At 38.5% G+C, this 14885-nt stretch overlaps 1 protein-coding gene across 4 annotated transcripts; it reads left to right on the top strand.

The window, feature by feature from the left end:
- Nucleotides 1–2152: 2152 nt before the first annotated feature.
- LOC148032642 (transcription factor bHLH128-like) lies at nucleotides 2153–6899 on the top strand. 4 transcript variants are annotated; one of them, XM_087683268.1, is made up of 7 exons: nucleotides 2153–2876; nucleotides 3445–3891; nucleotides 3966–4069; nucleotides 5509–5673; nucleotides 6180–6245; nucleotides 6440–6498; nucleotides 6630–6899. In XM_087683268.1, the coding sequence occupies exons 1-7, from the start codon at nucleotides 2549–2551 to the stop codon at nucleotides 6679–6681; spliced, it is 1221 nt and encodes a 406-aa protein (XP_087539394.1). In that variant the 5' UTR covers nucleotides 2153–2548; the 3' UTR covers nucleotides 6682–6899. The 4 variants fall into 4 exon arrangements, with proteins under 4 accessions (XP_087539394.1, XP_087539390.1, XP_087539391.1 ...); XM_087683264.1 differs by having other exon boundaries at nucleotides 6440–6508; nucleotides 6630–6898; XM_087683265.1 differs by having other exon boundaries at nucleotides 5512–5673; nucleotides 6440–6508; nucleotides 6630–6897.
- The last annotated feature ends 7986 nt before the right edge of the window (nucleotides 6900–14885 follow it).

Raw genomic sequence — 14885 nt, forward strand, 5'->3', positions numbered from 1 at the left:
ATAATGACCTAACACTTTACCTTGTAAGATGGATATTTGGGGTATATGTTGTGATATGTCGAGTCACCTACTTGTGGCATTGTAAGTAGAGAGCGAAGGGTACTGGCTTCCATGATAGCAGATGGGGGGGGGGGGGGGGGGGATGGAGATGAAAATTTTCCAAATAACCATGAGAAAGAGAAAGCTTTACTTTGATTCGATATATTGAATAAAGTCTTATTTTTTATTGACGTTGGAGCTCTTTTGTATTACTTGGATACAATTTTAATTACATATTATTGTTGGTATCAAGAAAATGGCTATACGATTTAATACTTTTGCTTTGCTATGTCCTCTAAGTTGGCATGTGTTACATGGTTAGATTTTCATGCAAATAATAGGTGTGAGGCCAAGATGTGTGTGTGTGTGTGTGTGTGTGCATGCGCACGCATGTGTGCATGCAAGAGAGAGAGAGAGAGAGAGAGAGAGAGAGAGAGAGAAAGAGAGAGAGAGAGAGAGAGAGAGAGAGAGAGAGAGAGAGAGAGAGAGAGAGATCACATGAAAGCACGAACCTTCATTGCTTAGCATTCATGAGTAATGAATGCTAGTAACCATTAGTCACATTAAGATCATTATGTTTTGTTGCAATTTCCCTCTTTACAATTTGAGATTACCAAATTTGACTTGGACAGGTTTTGGGAGAAGCCAAGAAGGTTTGAAGGTCCCCTTTGCCACAACAAAAATTATATAGTGATATAGATGTAGGTATAGATAAATGAAAATGAAGACAATATAGGACACATTCACACATGTTATAGTCAACTCATGCAAGGGTTTAAGTATTAGGTGATTGGGAGGTGCTTCACATTTTTTTGGGGCAATGTGGACCTCATGTTTACTAGTTGACTTGCAAATTGCAATCACTTGACCAAAAAGTTAAAAAGGAGGGTTCCCATGAAAGTGTTACTTGTGGAAAGTAGATATGGCTTTTGTGAGAGGGCCTCATAAGTAAAGATCTCCACGTGAATGTTGAATTTAAAAGCATAAACTTTTTTATTTTAAGCGCAAAAATATTTAAGCATGCTTGAGCTTTTATGGACTACATTATTTGGAATAAAAGTTGTTTCGATGCATAAGGAGTTTGTTTGGAGTTGCTAGATGAGGAGTGATTTGAAGTCTAGAACAAAAAGCATGTGCATAATCTCACTACCACAAGAGGTAGAAAGTCTCTCTTTAGATTTTGTCACAACGTTCACTAAAAACGAAGGTTGAATGTCAAGCACATTGTTAACTTTGAAAAAAGAATTGAATAAAACATTTTCAAATGTCTAAAATTTGAGGTCATTTTAGGGCCAAGTTGTTGTGGGAATAGCAGGGCAAACCCTCACGCTCCCCTTTCTGTAAGGTCGCACTGAGGCTACCAGAGTAGTACACTACAAGATAGAAACGGTGCTATTGGCATTAAAAATTATATTCAAATGGTATTGTTGTAAATGTTGACAAGAAATCGGCTTAAGGGATGCAGTTAATTTTGCTAGTGCTTCGATAGCACCCTATTTTGATAGGGTGTTAGCAAGGGTAGCACAAGGGTTCAATAACCCTCGTCCTCTTGTTGCCTTGCTTGGGTGTCACCAAGCGTGTTGGGAAGGGGGGGGGGGTCCACTCCCCATGCTAACGCTGGGTGGGACCAGGCTCTTAGTTGTACTATGGCAAACAGACCCACAAAATCTAAGAAAGGCTTAAAGACTTCAAAATTGTGTAGGGTGGAATCTGGATTCTGGAAGTGTTCGTATTGGCTTCAAAGTTCAAGGTTTGGAAATCTAAATAAGGTTTGATAACTTTAACAGCCGTATTGCAGGTCCGTTTACACCAATCAAACAACGGATTCCGATTTCCAACGAATTCCTAGACCTAGGATTTTTGCATGTGCTGGCAAGGCGCACTTTTCTATCATCATCATCATTCACCGAGTTTCCCAAAATGTACGAAGTATGCCCCAATGGGACAAGGCTGGCACTCGAGAGCCTCATCATCATCACCATCTACCTCCATTCAAGCTACCTGCTTCAGGTGTCACGAGAAAGCCTAGACACAGAGAGAGAGAGAGAGAGAGAGAGAGAGAGAGAGAGAGAGAGAGTATGTTTGCCCTCATGATCATCCAACTTGCTCATCTGGTACCTGTGGTTGTTGTCTCTCAGCCTGCCTGTCTGTCAACGCAACATCTAGAAGCCCCCTCAGGTGGGATTTCCAACACAGCCGCAGGCCCCTGTCCTTCAGCTGCTCCTGCTTCGACACCGAGGAAAGAAAGAGTACACGCTTTCACACGGTGCATATTCTGTGACGTCTGCAGTATATCTTAGCGGCCATGGCCCCCTCCTTCCGAGCTTGCTCTTCATCATGACTCTTAACGCACATAATTTGACTCCCAGCTTCTCTGCGGGAGTATATTCTACTCTACAGTTGCCGAGAATCTGGATGCAGTTGGGGCGGCTCCCTCTTGTAACCCCGTCCCTCTTAGCTGCATCATTTACTCGCAGAGATTAGCGTAATCTGTGTCTAGCCGCCAGCAATGGGCTTCGGACTTATGAGCAGTACCACTGAGGAGGCAGGGCTCGTCGGCTTTCTTGGACATGGCCAGCCGGAAATTTTCTTCCACTTACCTGATGCGAAGTCGATTGAAATCGCCGCCGAGACCAGCAACCAGCATCAGCCACCTCCAGCTGCACCTCTAGTTTGCTCCACCATTCATAGCAGCGCTCTTAGTGTTGGGATGATGGGTTATGCAGCCCCTTCTAGTGTTGGGTTGCCCAAGCAAGTCAGCACATCGCAGGCAGCCGATCTCTCGGACATTCTGGAGCATGCATTGGATCAAGAACAGCAACTGGACAACATGCCATGTAGCAGCTTCCAGCCTATTAATTCACAAGTCTATGCTACACAAAATCTGCATTTCTCAAACTCTGCCAATATCATGCTCTTCTGTAGCAGAGCCACCTCCATGCCTAGCATGTTGCAGAGTGGGAAGAGGAATAGTCCACATCCCGCACTGCAACAGGCGACATGTGGTGTTGCTTCCTTACGGGATCAGAACATGGTGTAGTAATTACTACATGGGAATAGCATGAAGTCCCCAGCATTGAGGAGCTACCACATAGCTAGCCTGTTGCTGTGTGGGACAAGGATTGGCTTCATCCCACACTGCAATAGGCTAGGTGTGGGGTTGCTTCCCTGCAGGAGCTCTTGATGTTGGCATTACTACATGGGAATACCATGAAGCCTTCAACAATGGGAGCTGCCACATACCTAGTCTGTTGTGGTGTGTGACAGAGAGTCGTGCAACAGCCTCGGTGCAGGGTTACTCCCTTTCAGGATTTCATGATGTTGGCATTGCTTCACGGAAATAACATAGAGTCTTCCATGATGGGGATTTGATAATGACTGAGGGTTCTTGTGATATCGTTGCAGGTGGAAGTCAATTGCCCCATGAACATAGCATTGCTGCAGATGCAAACAGTCTGAGTTCTTACTCCCTCAACATGCAGCCACAGGCTAAGTCTAACCTCATCAGACACAGTAGCTCCCCTGCAGATTTCCTATCAAGGTTGGTCATAGATAAAATGAATGGCCAGGCGCCTCTCCAGTTCAATGAGAGTAATTTGCAACCAACATACCCATGGAAGCCTTTGGGGGAGGCCAGCAGCAGCAGCGTTCCGAAGGCACTACCTCAGCTTGTCTCCATGCCTTGTTTCTCAATCAGGGATTGCTTGGTGGACCTTACTACCAACCACAAATTGACAGACAAGGGCTACAATATGGCCAATTCAGATGTGAACTCAAGTGGACTGCTACGACAAAGCAGCTCTCCTGCAGGATTACTGTCGCAACTGTCAATTGAAGAGATCTCCAACGCAGGTAGGGGCATTATGGACGTTTCACTAATAGCATCTCAAGCAGGATGTTAACTCATGTTTATGATGATGTTGCAGGCTACATCCATGATATAGCAGCAGGCTCTTTTGGCCAACGAAAAAGAGCAAGAGAACTGGATGCAGAGATGCTGCAAGTCTCGTTAGCAAAGGAAGCACTTGGTGTAAGCCTGCTCATCTGTCTGTCACACACATCTTTTTTGTCACACTTCAAATTACTGTGTGGGAAAAACACACACACACACACACACAATCCACCCATTTTTCTGCACTTTATATCACTGTTGGGAAACCTGCAAGTATGAAAAGTCCAGCTGTGAAAAAATTACAAGCCCTAGTCTCGTATGAGACATTGCTGGGGATAGATTTTGTAAAGGGAACTACTTCCTCCGAGAAGAGACACCAGTACAACTGAGCCATCCTTGAGTTTAACTCTCCATTGGATGATTTGCATTAGTCTTGTTAAAGATACCCATAGTCACAAGTGATGGTCATTTTGGGAGTTGAGGATTGTGAGGACGGCAGCTTCTTTCTGTCCCACGTCCCATTCCATGTGATTATATAGTCAAAAGTGACAACAACTCCTCCCCGTTCCCCTCATCCCCATAATATGTTGCATCCCATGTGACTCTGACGATCCCAGTAACACTGGAGTAGTTACAGCCATAGGTGTTGCCATCCCGAGATGTCTTCAGGAACCTTATCGCCTTCGGTGGTATTTCATCATTTCTTTCAGACTCAGCCATTTGCATTCCTAGGTTTATCTTCCTTTATAATAGGCAATGCGTCAAAGGGATTAGAAAGAGATGCAATGACATTCTTCTGAGGGAACCCAAAATCCACTTGCCTGTCCTTTTCCTATCCACACACAAACAAACACACACACACACAACGATGTTTTGTTGAATGCTCATGATTGTTATAATAGATAGATGCATGTATCAGCAGTAGTGAAAGAATTCAAGCTGATTTTCAGAAAGATTCCCAACTCTGATAGACTTATAGTCAAAATCTGAAGTATACAAGGGAAAGGAAATCAGCCTGGTGAAAAATCAAATGCTTTCGTGCAGTGGATATGCTCGATAGAGCCCATCACCTAGGCAGTCCACGCAATGAAGAGTGAGAAATCTGGCAATAGAGGAGAAGTGCCCTATCTGGTTTCCATGAGCTCATTGCATGGTGGATGAAGAAGACTTATATAGACCATGCACAGAAACAAAGAGAGGCTGATCTTCAAAAGCAATAACCCAGCTGGCAAATATTCATGGTGTTGACTGCTGGATCATGAGTCCAATGGCACAAGTAAAGACATGGCATATCCCATGGAATCTATTGGCCTTTGCACTGGGTCTATGAGTAGCAAAGCGGCCAATCTTGCAACTATGAAAAAGAGAAATCAATACTGTAGCTATACTAGTCAACATGTTGAGGTTTCATGACATCCAAAGCTGGAACAGCACCATCAGTATCTAAGGAACTGCAATAATTCATTCAGCACACATCCACACAGACACAGACGCACACTTACACACACAAATGCCTGGCACATATATTCATGCACGCACAAAGGAGAAACCGTAATGCCGCTATTTGGTTCATTTGGCAGCAGCAGAGGAGTCCCCCAGCAGATATCATGATTTCTACATCCTGCTCAAGCCCAAGGAGTCACACTGAAAATATGGAGATTTCATCTATGATAGATTCAGTCCTTTGCAAAGCCCGGGCTAAGAGAGGCTGTGCGACTCATCCTCGCAGCATTGCAGAACGGGTATGCTCTTTTCCCAAGTCATCAGTTTTTTGAATGCAGCAACTTTGCTTGATTCTTGAACTGAGAGCATGGCGTGAATGTGTTGATGGGAATAATCAATGATGGATATGGGTGATTGGTGTTTTGAATGCAGTAAGTTTGCTTGAACTGAGACCATTGTGCAAAGGGGTTGATGGGAACACTCAATGATAGCTATGGGAGCTCTTTTTGCAATATTGGATAGCAACTGTGATATTAGTGTGTAGCTAATGGATATAAGTTTTAATATACTGTTTCCTTAAGCTACTTTGAAGGTCAGGTAGGGGGTTTCTTCTTTGTCTATACTTAACTTATTCCACCATTGATCACATTGCTAAATTACTCAAGCTAGAACACATAGAATTGCACCGTGGTTGCCAAACAGTTTAATGCTGAATGTTCGATACAAAGCATTCCTGAGGTAAGCAAAAGCTCAAAAGGTGATCAACTTTTCTGATACTAAGCAAAACATCTTTACCTCCTTTCAGGTGAGGAGAACAAAGATAAGCGAGCGAATGAAGAGACTACAAGATCTTGTACCAAACTTGGATAAGGTAAGGAAAGTACCATTCTTCCTTATCTTGCTCTTTCCCAAATACATGTAATAATGAAAGGGTAATGCAGCTATGCCATGCCTGTGATAGGACATGCACTAAGCATGCATTCAAAATGCCAGTTTAGAGGTATACAATTTCAAATTGGAAATTGATGCCTAACACTTAAAATTTAATCTTCATGATGTATGCAGCAAGCTAGCACTGCTGAAATGCTGGATGAAGTGGTAGAATATGTGAAACTACTCCAGAGGCAAGTGCAGGTGAAAGACATTTACTGATATATTATTTAGTAAAGCAAGAGATCTCCTCTGGGTTTGAAAAAGAGCTAGTAATGGACAAGTGATAAGCACTTTCTTGATTTGTTTTTTGAATCTCATTCAGGAACTTTCAGAGAAGCAACCCAAATGCAATGGAGTGTGCCAACAGAAGCTGAACTGTTGATTAGCAGCTTGGAACAAGCATGATACTATCTGTTAAATCATGATTGTTGTGAATGTTAATTATTGTTATGAAGTGCAAAGCATGAACTTATGGTAGCACGATTTTTGTGTAAGCTCTTGTAGCAGCAGTCTTTAGTGCTTCATCGAGGGTTGCATAGCTAAACAACTGGACTAGCTCCTTTATAAATGTGTATATATATATATATATATATATATATATGGTGGGGGGGGGGGGGGGGGGGACATATGCAACCAAAAAGTTGATCATGAAGACTAGATTCTATGAAAGCTTGCTAAGGAATAGATATTAGAATGTGGTAATTTTGGGCGCATAACCACAATTTGCCATGGAAACGATCTCATTTGGTTTCTGAGATCTCAATTTTGTGACTACTTAAGACAACTATGACTATGGATAGCAAGATAACGTCTCAAAGAATAATAATCAATATGGAGAAACGCATGTATGCCTACCAATGCTTTTGTGTTTTGAATGAGCTATTGAGGACAAGAATGGTGCAACTTCAGGGCCATCAAGATATAAGATTATGTATCTATTGATGTATAAATATTTAAATGAGAATGCCGTTAACAACATAAACTTGTCATTGAGATAATTGCAAAGACATAAGTCAAATAGACATGAGGCAAACTTAATCAAAAGCTTAAGAGTGAAAAATAGAAAGATGCCGTACTAGACATACAAGAGTCTAAGCATTGCATACATCTAAATTGAAATGAGGTCTCATGTTTCCTTGAGCTTTCCCTGCTTATGAAGCTTAACACTGATGTCATGTTGAAGGTAGTATGATTAGACATTAGTGACTCAAGTACTATACACGAAGAGAACTTTTAACATTGGATATGTCAAAAGAGAAGAGACATGTCTCTCTTAATCCTACAAATAACATATCAAGGCAAACATGCAAGGCACATATTAAGATTCACATATAGCCACAATTTCTATGTGGACCATAGCTTGTGATTTGATGTTGACTTTCTTGGATTAAAAACCACAAATGCATTGTACTTGTCACAATTGTTATCAATTAATAGTGATATTAGCATTGGTTACATCATTGAATCAAGCCTCAATGTCTCTTACTTAATCTTGAAAATAACATATCATGGTTAATATACAATACACTTATTAAGATTCACACATATTTACAATTCGCATGTGGATCGTAGCTTGTGTTTTCATGTTGACTTTCTTGGATGTAATCGAGGATGTAACACCATACATATAATATGATTATCACAAATACTTTCACCTAACACCAATATTCCTCATATTTGTATGTACAATATGTATCATTATGTCTCAGAGCAAGTGCCAAAAACAAAGATGTGGATTTTTGAGGAGTTTGGCTATGTACTGCTTCTTGTTTATTAGATTCGTGTAGAAGTTAGCCAAATCAATTGTTATTTGGAAGCTTATTTACTACTTGATTTTCATATCGTCTTAGTTGATTGACTAGTTAGTCTTGCAAAATAGGCAAGGCATGAGAAAAAAATCACCCTTAATGAGCCAAGGGCAATATGTGTAGGTGTGATTAAGGGTCAATTGGCTTGGCAAATTCTAGTTGGAGATCACTAAGATTTTTGGGGTTCTATTATCCTTAGGCTCATTTTGAGAAAATTTGATTTTAATTTTACAAACTATTCGATGGGCTAATTGTAATAATTATTTTATAGGGTATAAATAATTGAAGGCCCCTTACGGGAACGGTCATATTGTATTGTTGTTTACCTTCTTTTCCTTCAATCCTCTTAGTAATTTTCATTTTTTAACTCATTTTACATAACATGATTGGTAAAAAATTATTGGTCACATTAGAGACTTAATTGTATATACTTCCTAGCTATTCAATATGAAAATTTTCGAGATCTTGACATTATCATTTGGCTTGGTGAGATTGATTTTGAAAGCTTGATTTTTTCATTAGGACCAAAAACACTTCAAAAAAGACACTTATAAGAAAATGATTAAGTAGCTAATTAGTTGAGATTTTGGAAGAATGAAACCTGCAAATTTAGTTGCTCGAATGTGATCAATGAGAGAATATTTGGTTCATTGACGGAGTCATCCATTTATTTCCTTCATCTTTTAATTTATGAGAGGGTCACCTTTTAAGCTGGTTTTGTCTTGAAACTTCATAGATTTTGTATTTTCAAGATATTTGTATCAAAACCCTATTCGTTTGCTCTAGTGTCATTCTTTTCATACATCATTCTCTTTCGTCGTTCTCTTCTCTGTGCTTACTTTCTATCATTGTGAGAATCATTTGTGATTGATTTTGCTAAAATGTTTAGCAATACCTCTTCAAGTAACACACGCGTAAAGGCACATGCAATTACAACTTACCATTCAATTAGATTCAATATTGGAGAAGTATATATCATCGAGGTACTAACAAATGAGATGGAGGCTAACGGATTGAGAATACAAGGGAAGAAGCTTAAAGATTTGTGGGTGGATGGAAATATTTATCCCAAGGATCCTTCTACGGGTTAACCTTCTCTCTTTTTCAATATTGATGACTACATAAGATATGTTAGAGAAAGTCACGATGGGATGCTTGGCTAGAGAGATCATGCCCTACATTTTACACATGCATGGCTCAAATGCACAAAATAAAAGAAACATTATTAAAACTGCACAAACAAGTATTTTTGAGGTACCAAATATGATTGAAATTTTAAAAAATACTAATAAGTCATTATAAGATAAGCTAACATGGTTGAAGGAAACTCTAATAGGATTGAGAGAGAGGAAGAGACCACTAAAAAATATAACCAACTTGTGTGAGTAAATAAAAAAAGGAGACTAAAACTTGCAAAGAAATTTGTCTCTAACATACCAATCATTAATATTTGAGAAAGTGAAGAGAGAATCGATCTTTTAAAGGAAACCATGAATAAAAAAGATAGTTTGAGGATTCTAAAGTCACTTAGAAATGTGAATCTGAGAGGCCCAACTCTCAAATAATTCGTAAAGTACTTAAAAGGCACAGTAAAACCAAATAAAATTGTAGGGACATATTGTGATACTGTGGGTGTTAGCAAGAAATATCATCGTACTATCTTTAGATTATGGTTTAAAAATCTTAAATGTAATAGAATTAGTGCATTTGGGTTGCCTCGAGTCCTTACAGTATCAGTTGCTTGCAAGGATTGATATGAATCGTAAGATTTCACATGTTTTTGGGGAGTACATTCATATTGAGGGGTCTATAAAATATAAAAAGTAGAAAAGAAAATTCATTTTTGAATACAATGCATTTAACAATATATGGGTTGATATAAAAAGATTATAGATTGCAATGGTCCCTCGAGGAAGTTACTATATGTATATCCTCTACATCACGTGGATTCAAGGCCTATTTATAAATATCCTTATCTGTGAATTTTTCATAAATAAAACATAACCCCTTTCTATTCAATCTGTAAATAACCCCCTTACAATACACCCTTCTGTATGTAAAAAAAATGTATAAAAATGGTATTTTAAAAATACCTTATTTTGAACCCACGTGATGCACACATATATTCATGAGTAACTTACCCAAGAATGGTCCACATGTATAAACTCACGGTAGAAGAATGTCATAGTGCTTTAAAGTTTTCCTTGAAGTTGGATGAAGCACAGATTCAAAAATGACAAAAAATGGAAAGAGTCAACATTTGCATCATGAACAAAGTATTGGACTATAGCAATGGTGAGGGTCAAGTATCAATATATAAGTTCCAGTCCGAGATGAAGATTTAGTGGGTTGGTGTGGCTCAAGTACCAATTGAGAATCATCAAATATTGAAAGGGTTGTTCACTCTAAGTCTCAAAGTGAAGGAGAAACATTTGATGGTTGATTCGATTAATAATTTCAACACGGAATGGCATATGAGCACAAACTTAAAAACTATCAAATGTATGCTTGAAATATGCAATGGGACAAATGTAAAATACCCTTGTGTTTATTGCATGGAAGGTATTAGGTTTAAATATTGGAGTTGTTTGTGCCTAGCAAGAAGAGCCCCAACTAGAGACTCTATAGATTTAAGTAAATTTCAAAAAATAGAAGGTATATAGAATTCCATTCTTTTAATTCCTCTTAGAAATATTCATATTTGTACTTTGCATGCAGAGATTAGAATAATTGACAAACTTCTCAGGTTGCATCTCGACTATACTCAATTAAGTCATTTTTATTAGATGAGTGTATTAACAAATATGAGATATTACTCTCAAAAATCAATTTTCATGGGAATCAATTTCACTTAAGAAAAGGATCCAACACTTTCAAGGTAAATAAGAGATGCCTTGGATAATGTCTCTATGGGATACTCAAAATCTAGATGCTTTTTAAGAAACCATACAAGAAAATAGGTGAGCATTACTTGGGAATATTGGAGAGAGCTGTGTGGGATGAGGACAAATGTTGCAAGCACATTGCAACTCGCATGTCTATGGATGGAGGTTTGGAGACACCTTAATGTCTTTCCAAAGCTCCTCAAGCAACAAAAGACAACATACACATATCCTAAAGAGTCCAAATGTTTAATTACAAATCGTGTTCAAGCAATAAAGGAGACATGGGGGGGGGGGGGGGGGGGGGGGAGAAAAGGATATCACATTTTATTTGGCAAGGCAGGGAATATTTAATGCAAGTTTTCTTTGACAAATTTGCCAATGGTGTAAAATGTTTGTTACTCTCTTGTATTGTAGCACATCCTTCATATCCATGGGCCTTACTTTGTGGAGAAGTAAGGCCTATTAGGGCATGAATTGCATCATCCACTTAGTACTTTTCTACCTTAATACTTGATGCATATAGGCACATAGAACTAGCATATGTAAAGTGACCTTGCATGTCATGATTTCACTTGAAAGGATGGTGCCTGTCTTAGGCATTATCAGTTGTATCTCTTCAAATATTTTGGTCATGGAAATGAGAAGATCTTAGAAAAATGCTTGGATATGATCGCTTATGTATTATTCTATCAATATGTCTTTGTCTCATGAAAACTAATAATGTTGTCTATGTCAAGTTATTCATTCAAGAATGGTCATGATGATAGTAATCTAACTAATATTTTTTAGGAGAGTGAAGTTTTATAGATGATGATAATATGTATTTTATGGCGGCATCTTGGTCTTGAATATTAAATATTTAATATGGTTGTAAATCGATTCAAGTAGTTGTCTATAGCAATAAGGACATTTTAGGCAGATTGATGTTTCCTATATATATTTGTAATGGACTTGAGAGACCATAACACTTTGGTGATCCTGCCGATTTCATGGATATAATTCTCTTAATTTAGGCACCATGCCTAGAAGCAATCACTACAAAATTAGGGTACAAGAGTCCAGGATGATAATGGCATTGAAGATGTGCTAGGTGCCTTTCATGGGTAGCATATATGTCAAAAAATTATCCATATTTGTCAAATCCTATTTTAATAAGGAGTAGATCTTGAGAAATAAGAAAAGCATTGGCAAGACAACAACAATAGGATGCATTGTTGAATAATAGAGGAGAAGCAAGAGGACTAGGTAGGCTAGATGAAGAGAGTCTCCTTCAACCCCTCCAACTCCTTCAAGCCTACCAAATGTGTTAGATAATGACAAATCAATATTGTCACCTAAAAATCAGGATACTCCTCCTAAACAAGCATTTGAGAGATTATAGCATATACTGCTTAGGAGGACAATGTTGTTGCACAATACAAGACTTCAATCAAAGAAGTGTATGAAGTTTAATTCCTTACCACCATTAAGGAAGTCTCAAAAGAAAAGTATAATGAATCAAAATCATCCTGTTAACCCAAAGGTGAGAGCTTCTAAGTTTTTAGGGAAAAAGAAGAAAATCCCTAACTGCCATGTGGCTTAGTTTGAGACAAAGTGGATAGCAAGTGGATTCAACCAAATGTATGGAGATCAAGTTAAAAAGCAACAATTTGCAGCCACCTTGCAAGAAAAATCCATGGACTAGTTTAGGAGTTACGGCATGGCGGCAATTAATACATATGATGCATTAAGGATTGTGTTCTTAGGCATGTTTAGGAAGGATAAAACTCCTAGAGACATCTTGAGAAAGATTAAAAAGATAAGGAGAAGAATATATTGGTTGAAGATAATGCATAGAAGTTTAAGAACATGCTTAATAGGCTGGATGCTGCAAATGCACCATTAGTAGAGGTGCAAATTACTTATTTTATTAAAGGTATGAGGGGTCAAATTAGGAACCCAATAGCCAATGTGGAGCTTGGTCAAAATGATACATTAGATACCATGATAAGAAATGTTATGAGGGTGGAGAGGAGGCTTGGTACCTCCTGCGTAAGGATGATGATTCCTCAAATTTAGATTTAGATTGAGATTCAAATTTAGGGTCAAAAAAATGATAGTGAGGATGAGGATAGTGAGTCAAGTTCAAAGTTAGAAGATGAGGATAGTGAGTCAAGTTCAAAGTTAGAAGATGACTTTACTGAGGATAGTGAGGATGAGGATAGTGAGTCAAGTTCAAAGTTAGAAGATGACTTTAGTGACTCAAATGATGAAGAGTCTAAGAGGAAGAAGCACAAGAAGAAAAAGAAGAAATCAGGTTCAGTAAAGAGCAAGAAGAAGAAGGAAAAGGATAAAACCAGGAAAAAGACATACGAAAGTAAATTGGATAAGAGGATTACACAAAAGCTAAAAGACTTGGGTCTTTTTGAAACCAAGAGGAAAGAAAAGTACTATGAAATATGCCAAGGAAATGGCCATGAAACTAGGACTTATTGGTACAATCCCAATTTCAAGATCACATAGCAAATGTCAATTATGTGGACTAGGCCAAAAGTAGTGCAGCCAGCTGCAATCAATTAGAGATAATGCCTCAGAGACCTTTCAAGGAAGCTAGAAAAATGCCCAGCAAAACATGCATGGAAAAATTTCTAGACATAACAACAAACTGCTCAAATAGAAGCATGCCATTATTGTGGAGGTCAAGGATACTTTGTAGGGCCAAATTATGAACTATGGACAAGCCATAGGACTGAGAGAGGAATGCCAACAACAAGGACCCAAAATGATGAAAGACCTACAGGAGCATCTCATCAATAGCATCCACCTAGCCTAGTTGTAGCAGTCCTCATAGAGCTACATGACCAAGATGAATAAATGCAACTTTCTGAAGGTGCAGATACTATCGGTTATGGGTAAACTTGTTAAGATAAAGTTCAAGAAAGAGTTGAGGTAGTGTTAGGTAACTTGAATGCTGCAAGTATGCATATTCAATGCGATTGTTCTAATTTCATTAAAGTAGAGGATTGTCTTGAAGAAGCTATGGTACTAACTGTAACTAGAAGCCAAGCAATTTTGAAACTTGATTGGAAAGAACAAGAGAAAGCCAGGAAAAAGAAACAAAGCAAGTTAGGAAGCTAAAAAAAGTGGCAAGAAAACCAATATTTGAGGAGTTTAATGATCAAGAGAGCCAAGGTACATGAATCCTAATGAGGAGGATCACCATCCTCAAGATAGGACATCAAGAAAGTTTTAGGAAGGAGGTTCAAAAGAGTTACTTCAGGCTCTAGTAAGGTGATCTTTGCAATTGAACTTGGAGCAGATCTTGGACTTGATACAAGGGTTTGAGAAAAAGTTTCTCTTGAAGATTTGACAAAAGTAACAAGAAGTTCTCAAAGATAAATCATTTCAAGATCAAGTAGTTCTTGAATGTCGGGCAGTAATAGCCACCCAAAGGAAGTTTTGGATTATCATGTTCCCACTATTCAAGTTGAGTATGCAGGAAAGAAGTTCATATCTCAAGCATGATTTTAATATTCCACATATACGTAAGACAGATAAAGTAAGGACCCAAAGACTTGAGGGGGGGACTTGAGATGCAATTGTACCCCTCCCATGTCTAGGCTCTATGAGGAGGATATTGGGTCTCAAACTTCAATTTGATCCTTGTAGAAAGATCGTGGAGGAGGGTGTATCATCATAGGTTGAAGCAAGTGGTCTTAGCATGTAGAGAATGAGAAGGTGGTAAGAAGAGGAAACACCCATCCATTGGCAAAAGTGAGGTCTATTTCAACAAAACCATATGGTAGGGTTTTGTAGGCATAACTTTTTATTTTGTCTTTTTGTGGAGGCAAAGTACAATGCTATTTAAGGGTTGCTATTGAGGAGTTTACAAAGACAAAGCATTAT

This window comes from Lygodium microphyllum, chromosome 8 (assembly GCF_053477565.2).
Source record: "Lygodium microphyllum isolate KBCC chromosome 8, Lygodium_microphyllum_v1.1.10, whole genome shotgun sequence".
In the NCBI taxonomy this organism is placed as follows: Eukaryota; Viridiplantae; Streptophyta; class Polypodiopsida; order Schizaeales; family Lygodiaceae; genus Lygodium; species Lygodium microphyllum.